This window comes from Xenia sp. Carnegie-2017, unplaced genomic scaffold, assembly GCF_021976095.1.
Source record: "Xenia sp. Carnegie-2017 unplaced genomic scaffold, XeniaSp_v1 HiC_scaffold_6, whole genome shotgun sequence".
Taxonomy (NCBI): domain Eukaryota; kingdom Metazoa; phylum Cnidaria; class Anthozoa; order Malacalcyonacea; family Xeniidae; genus Xenia; species Xenia sp. Carnegie-2017.
In genome coordinates this window covers 8,690,199-8,698,294 of record NW_025813526.1, presented here as the reverse complement: position 1 = coordinate 8,698,294, position 8,096 = coordinate 8,690,199, and the positions used below count along the sequence as shown (strand labels likewise).

Sequence of the window (8,096 nt, the reverse complement as noted above, 5' to 3'; positions counted from 1 at the left end):
AGCATTGGTTAATTTGCAACCACAGATTATTGCATCACCTTAAAAACATTGTATGTAGAAGTTTTAAAAAATATACAATGAAATATTCCTTTGTGTAAGAGATAAATTTAGATCAATGTAGAGTAAACAATCTGTGCAAAGTTTTGTGCCATTTATTTCTTTCCATTGTGGCATTCTTGTTACTGAACCATTAATGTTCCATGACAATGAAATCATTGGGACATTTCTCATATTTTTCAATATCCTAAAAAATGTTGTGAGATTGAAAAAGTAAGCACTCTTCCCTATGTTATTGCATTGAGTACATCTTTCCTATTATTAAGCTCTAACTTTAAGAAACATGTAGTTTCCATAATTGCCTTCAAAAAGTAATTAATAAAAACTGATACAAAAACAGCACGGAGGTTTGAAGAAATTTCCTGCTGTGGGACCTACCAAATAATGCATATAGCAAGATTTATTTGCACAATATGTTTTATTGGTGGCATGATAAGATCTCACTTTAAACATATGAATTGAACGATGCTTTCTTTTGAAAGGTGTAGTCCAAATATCTTCAGAATAAAAAAGTAAAAATTGTAATCCAACAGTAACATAGCAATGAGAGTAGGCATAATGCAATGGAAAAACAATTGCTGTGAAATATATTCAAATGTAGATTTTTGTCTTTTTATCCCAAGTTAAAGAGTCCGGAACAAGGATATGCCTAAATATGAAATTGGTTAATATTGTAACCTTACATTCTTTAAAGGAACACATGCAATATAGCAAATGTTGCTTTTCCTACCATGGTGAAATGATGGCCAAAAACCAGTGTAGGCTAAAATAATGGAATAAATTTTTTTTTACATTTTTTTGCAAAAGATTCGGCATTTGTTGTCTAAAGCATTTTTACCTTCTGTTGATTGGCACAAACACATAATCTTTTTCAAATAACTTTGCACTGAAAATTGTTCTGCAGCTTGGATTCTTTCTAGTTTACAAACATTAAATACATTGTATAAAAGTAGAATATTTGAAAGATAAGTGCAATATCATTGTCAGTTACTGAAACATGCTTGATGTTCTTACTTTTAGTTCTTGATCTCCTACAAGAACAGAATAGAATAAAGTGTCTACTATGGGGTATTCACCAGGGACGGATCTGAGATTTTTCAAACAGTCATAAAACGTCGGAGGCGCTCCGCACCTGGAGGGGTGTGAGGCATTCTCCCCTCAGAAATTTCGTGTTTCAGAGCCGTGAAAATGCCATTTTTAGCGTTTTTTAGAGCAATACAAAATGTATTTTGTGGGCATCTTTTGTTGCGTAAAAACAAGACATTTTGCTTACGTTTTTTCAAATAAAAATGAGGTCAACAATACTTGAATGTTTTGCCAAACATATGGCTCATTAGCATGTCTAGGAACGTAAAATTTCTTTTACAATTATGCTATTCAAAAATAGATATAGTCTTTAAAAATTTCTACCAAGTTTTCAGGCATAGACCCTCCTAGAGACCCCCATTCAAACCTCTATGTAATGAGTTAAATTAGAAATTTGGTACTACAAGTTCATATATATAGAAAAGCTCAGACTTCAAACCATGCAAGTTTATTGTAACCCTTTACCCATCTCCACATCAGTGCCAGCAAATTAACCTTTTCAGAAAAAACTCAAAATTTTTTTTCTGCCAAAGTTTAAGCAAAAATTATCAGAGTGAAAATTTGCAGTTAAAGACAGCTTAATGCCAAAATGTTTATTAGGCATTTCACTAGACTATTAGCTTCTGTAAGTATACGCAAGGTGTGCTATATAGAAATGACTAGTAGCATTGTATTTGCAAATACAAACAGAATGTAACCAACATGTCTTTAATTATATAATTACATGAATGTTAAAATTGGTTCATGTGTCATGCTTACTGGTTATGATAAATATCGTTTTATATGATCAAAGCTCGTTTAAATATAAATCTGAAATAATTTAGTTTAGAAATTATAATGATCATCAGAAAAATGACCTAGTGATCATGAAAAATACTTTGCTCTTTTGCCAAACTTCAAGGTTTATCTGCATACATAGAAAGACATTTTTACTTTATAGAAAATGCTTTTCATACATCAATAGCCCTTTGGAATTTATGGCAAACAATCTGGTATGAGGCATAGATTAACACACCTTTACATCTCTACATGAGGTGTTCAGTTAGAAAAGGGGACAATATGTGACATGGGACAACATTTCATGTATGTGAAATACTAAGGTTTAATACCATTTCAGTCAAATTGTCAAAATAAAAAGCTTCATGGATCAGAAGACTCAAAATCACAGGTTATAGTAAACAGCTTCTCATGTAATCAATGTTAGTTTTCTCAAATCTTAAACAATATGTAGTATAACTGTCCAATGATTAAATGATCAATGATCATAAACTGAAAAGCCCCAAACATTTGTTTATGAAAAAGTAAATAATAGTATGGTGCCTTATGGCTACAGATTTTTGTCCATTGAAATATATTTGCAAGAATGTAGGATTTCGCTGCCCTATAACGGCCACGATTCCCCAAGCACTAAAGAAATCATAGCTAAAAGTCCTTCGGCAACAACAATTTTAGAAGCATCAATCTGCTTACCATACGCCATATTGACATAAATCGCATCACACACTCCCATAATTTGACTTATCTATATAACATTCATGCATTTCACTTGCCCTTTATTTACGATTTTGGATGTAAATTTCTGCTGATAAAACTCAAAACAATGTTGGCTTTCTTTTGAACATCAATGACTGAAATGTCGCTCGCGAGATCGTCTTTGCCAAGCATTTACAATTTATCCATAAATTTTTCACCTTCTTGAAAAAATTCACTGTTTGGACTGAAGCATTCATGTCAATACATGAATTAGTATGAATTTGTAAAAGATTTCCATAAATTCCATCTGATTGTAGTTTAGTTTCTATCACGCTTATAAAAATTTCTATGAAACAATCAAACATTCAATTCAGACAGTGAGCTTGACAATGTTAGTTCAGTTGGCTGTCAGTCGACATCCGTCAAACCAATCATAATAAAACAAAATTTAAATGAACCAATTGTAAGATAGCAATCGGACTCCCTTATACGTCAGGCCACCCCTTTTATCAATCGAGACCATTCCAGACTGTCCACTGGTCTGGCCATTAACCAATAAAATAAGCGTTTTTGGCGTTCATAGACTCCTTTATCCGTCGAACCAGTCAAGCCACCCGGCTTATCAGCTGGTTATTCCAGATCACCAACTGATCTGGTTACCAACGAGATATTCATTGGGTTAGTCAAAGTATTCAATAATAAATAAAGCTGGATTTTATCACGAAGTAAATGCGATAATAAAGTAAGAATAATTAATGAATTTTTAATTAATATGAATAGGTAATTTTGAATTTCAAACATCAGTCGCGTGACGGATTTGACATACTCTAGATCCGCCCTGGTATTCACAGCAGTGATCACTAGAAATGAAATTATACAGCTCACTAGCATTAGTAAATTTACTTTGGTAGTGTAATTAACCTATTTGCTATTTTAAAATCAATCAATATTGCAATGAAAGAATATACCTCATTAATATAGACAAGATTTTGTCTGTAATAAGTCCCTTTGGTTGTAGACTGTCTATGTCTTCTTGTTGCACATCAAAGCCAAATAAGACAACAGACTTCATCGGCGGATCACTGTTTTCTGTCTCTAAGATGCTTACCGTATCATCTCAGCAAATTAAGAAAAAAATTGAGGAGCATAACAAAACATCCTGGCTCTTAATAAACCACTTGATACTTGATATGTGATACCTGTTTTGCATAAAAAAGCAGCCTCTTTTTCATCTTTGTTCACCGGATTTTGTTTATGACCATACTTTATTTTTGTGGAGCCTATCATAAGCAACATTACTGCAAATTAGCTTCAAGTAAATTTGCTAAGGTAACACTCAAATTAAATGCTTACCATGTGTACATTCGGAAGATACCTTGTTCAAAATGCAGAATTTTTTGAACATGTGTGGCACAACCTTGGTAAGCCAAAATTGTTTAAGCTTCAAAGAAATCTTTTGAAAGAGCACTGGAGCATATGTCACTTGGTGGCAGAAAATTCCTCTCGTTGTCCAGACTACCAAATCACACTTTTTCCGTCCAGCAACATGCACGAACACTTGAATTTGGTAAAAGTAACTGGACTTTTCTTGAAGAAAATATTTTCCATTTTCCCATCTACCACCAATCTCAGGCTGCAGGAATGCCTCTTTGGGATCACAATATTTGTGGGTCCATGGACATTTATATTCCACTACAATACTATCGCATTTAGGCATACACTTACAACTTGTAATGTTGTCAGGACTAGCACAAAAAAAGGTGTATCTTTTGAAATCACGAAGCCTTTTTAAATTAAACTAAATTGTTTATGTTTATATGCTTGAACACTATAGTAAGCTTTCCTAGACTTTGTCAATGTTTTAGTCCCCAATCGAGTGGATTTTTAGGATCATCAACCCAATGTTTTCTCAATGTTGCGACATCTTTTTGTTCTGTTAGCAATTTTACGAGAGAAGAAACATTTGTCTCATGTTTCTCAATGGAAATCTGCCTTGTGTAAATATTCTTAGCTTTTGAGGCAGTTATAAATCCTCTTTTATGGGTGTACCATTCACTACATTGAAATTGCTTTTTAGTGACTGAAGCAATATCCTCAATCTCCTTCTTTGGGAAGTGGAGACTTTCTAAGAAGCCATCTGCATTTGCTTGGTGATTGCTGTGCAGGTGTTGTATTATCTTTTTTTCCATTATTACATGCTTGGATGATTCTTTATTCTTTTCCAGAATTTCATCCATGCCATACACTTCTTTCTTCAAAATGGATAGTATAGGTGGTTTCTTCTTTATTTCATCCAATGATTTTACTAGACGAACAAGTTTCTCATGTGAACTGGGTCCACTATCTGTAAGTGGACGTGGGTCACAGTCAATGTATTGGTTGTACTCTTCATCTCTTTTTCTTTTCCTTCCTTGATCTTTAAGTCCCACTTTTTTTATTTGAAGATCTTCTAGCTTGCACGGTGCTGTATCAGGCCTTGATCTTCGAATCCATTTACACTCCTTACTTGTAACAATATCCTCTCCTCTAGAATTAAGCAGATCATCAAGAGAATACAAAGCAGATGATACATGCTTACATCCACCATCTCTGTTACCAAGACAACAGCAATACACATCAAGCACACTGCCACGAGGAGACCCGTTTCCTTCAAATATAAACCATAAATCGTAAACGTCTTTATATTTTTAGACATTTCTTTCATTGCAGGCTTAACCTTGCCTATATAAACATGGACCCCAGCATCTTGCCTGTATGCTGTTAGCAAAGACTCAACCTATCCATCGTAAGACAAACGATAGTTCTCGAACAACTTATAGGCTGCAAGACCCTGCTTGTCGTATTCCGATGAATGATATATAATATGATTACATATATCAAACAAGCCGAACGGGGTGAATTTTTAAAATCATTTGAAACATTAATCGTAAATGGATCCGGCAGCTCAACGTCATGGATGGTCAAACGACAACTTAAATTTACTTGCTGCTCGGCTTTACTGACTTTCGGCATCAATGGAATGTTCATTTTTTCCACTGCACATGCAATGGCTACTAGTCCCGGCTTCAGATAACTACTTAAGGTTATGCCTCTACTCCAGTAGCGTGTGGTTACCGAATTTAATAGGCAAGCGCTGGGGTCGAGGTTCGCGGCTTGCGGCGAAGCTATCTAGGGGGTCTGGGGGCATGCTCCCCCAGAAAATTTTTGGATTTTGAAGGCTACTGGAGCGCATTTCCTCGATTACTTAGAATACTTTGTGAAAAAAATGTATCTGTCATGACTGAAACAGTATAGAAAAAATCTAAAAAATTCAAAAACTTTTATGGAGTATATATCACAATTACGGTTTAAAAGTATTACATGTGGTATTGTGATATAAAGTCGTTTTAAATAAATGGCTACGCGTGCATTTCTATTGTAGTGAAGAAGTAACAGAACGAAATAGTCCAAAATCCTACAACAGATTTACTTAAATGTAAATTCCATCCGTCTATCCTTTGCGCAAAACCCCTTTATAACCCTCCTCATAGAATCGTGGTTTCCCCTGCAAACTTACAAACATCTCCTTCTCGATTAAAATTGTAGCCAATGCAGAAAGTCGCTCTTGCCCTTGTGCACTGCGAAAATACGTTTTGATACGTATGAGAGACGAAAATGATCTTTCTGCATAGGAGGACGTACTTGGCATAGTAAGAATGAGCTGACACAATCGGTACACCTCTGGAAAACAGGCTTTCAAGTCAAGTTCGATTATTTTTGATATCATATCAAAAACAGGTTTCGATTTGAGCTAGGCAGATGCATATACAACGATTAGTTCACTTTTTAGTGCTTGAAGATTAAAGAATGTTCCATATGAATCTTGCAACCATTGCAGCTCTCGTTCGGGAAAATTCCGGCTGTACAATTCGTGCTTTGAATGATCCAACAAAGAAACAATGCTCTGCTGTTAAGACTTTCGAATCTAGAGTCAATCTGCACGACAATGGTATCGACTACACAGAAAAACATTTGACGGAAGGACGCCTTTACATCCTCTTCACTTTGCCCGCGTTTCAGTGCTACTTTGACGATACTTGACGTAAAATTCCAATAATCTACGAATTTTGTTCGTTGTTCTTGAATCTTATCTTTCGTCTCGCGAACTTTCGTGACACAGAAGACAATATCCAAGGGCGGATCTAGGATTTTTCAAACATCAGTCATGAAACGTCGGAGGCGCTCCGCACCTGGGGGGTTCTGAGGCTATCTCACTAAAAAAATTTTGAATTTCAGAGCCTTAAAAATGCCATTTTCAGCGTTTTAGAGCATTACAAAATGTATTTTGTGGGCATCGTTTTTGCGTAAAAACAACACATTTTGGTTACGTTTTTTTTCAAAAAAAACAATAAAGTGAACAATACTTGAATGTTTTCCCAAATATTTAGGCTCATTATTATGCCAAATATATGGCTCATTAGCATGTCTAGGAACGTAAAAGTTATTTTACAATAATGCTATATTCAAAAACAGATATATCCTTTAAAAATTTCTACCAAGTTCTCAGGCATAGACCCCCCTAGAGACCCCCATTCAAACCTCTATGTAATGAGTTAAGTTAGAAATTTGGGACTACAAGTGACAGTTCATAGATATAGAAAAGCTCAGACTTCAAACCATGCAAGTTTATTGTAACCCTTTACCCATCTCCACATCAGTATTAGCAAATTCACCTTTTGAGAAAAAACTCAAAATTTTTTTCTGCCAAAGATTAAGTAAAAATTATCAGAGTGAAAATTTGCAGTTAAGGACCATAAATTTTTATTAGGCATTTCACTTGACTATTATCTTCTCCAAGGTGTGCTATATAGCAATCACTAGTAGCATTGTATTATCAAATACAAACAGAATGTAACCAACATGTCTTTAATTATATAATTACATGAATGTTAAAATTGGTTTATGTGTCATGCTTACTGGTTATGATAAATATCTTTTCATATGATCAAAGCTCGTTTAAATGTAAATCTGAAATAATTTAGTTTAGAAATTATAATGATCATCTGAAAAATTACCTAGTGATCATGAAAAATACTTTGCTGTTTTGCCAAATTTCAAGGTTTATCTGCATACATAGGAAGACATTTTTACTTCATAGAAAATGCTTTTCATACATCAATAGTCCTTTGGAATTTATGGCAAACAATCTGGTATGAGCCGTAGATTAACACACCTTTACATCTCTACATGAGGTGTTCAGTTAGAAAAGGGGACAATATGTGACATGGGACAACATTTCATGTATGTGAAATACTAAGGTTTAATACCATTCCAGTCAAATTGTCAAAATAAAAAGCTTCATGGATCAGAAGACTCAAAATCACAGGTTATAGTAAACAGCTTCTCATGTAATCAAATTTAGTTTTCTCAAATCTTAAACAATATGTAGTATAACTGTTCAATGATTGAATGATCAATGATCATAAACTGAAAAGCCCCAA

The 8,096-nt window shown here is 34.4% G+C and overlaps 1 protein-coding gene across 1 annotated transcript; it reads right to left on the bottom strand.

Moving 5' to 3' along the window:
• Nucleotides 1–585: 585 nt before the first annotated feature.
• LOC124457644 lies at nucleotides 586–4,339 on the bottom strand. Its single transcript, XM_047007863.1, has 5 exons — nucleotides 3,816–4,339; nucleotides 3,585–3,732; nucleotides 896–973; nucleotides 788–820; nucleotides 586–706 (listed from the first exon to the last, which is right to left on the bottom strand). The coding sequence occupies exons 1-5, from the start codon at nucleotides 3,910–3,912 to the stop codon at nucleotides 649–651; spliced, it is 414 nt and encodes a 137-aa protein (XP_046863819.1). The 5' UTR covers nucleotides 3,913–4,339; the 3' UTR covers nucleotides 586–648.
• Nucleotides 4,340–8,096: the final 3,757 nt, after the last annotated feature.

Bases quoted from the DNA above. Each gene is read 5' to 3' on its own strand.
- LOC124457644 (XM_047007863.1), bottom strand. From the start codon at position 3,912: ATGTTGCTTATGATAGGCTCCACAAAAATAAAGTATGGTCATAAACAA. The intron at 974-3,584 runs GTATATTCTTTC...TTTGTAAACTAG, and splicing joins ATCTTGTCTATATTAATGAG to AAAGAATCCAAGCTGCAGAA. The intron at 821-895 runs GTAAAAATGCTT...CCATTATTTTAG, and splicing joins TTTGTGCCAATCAACAGAAG to CCTACACTGGTTTTTGGCCA.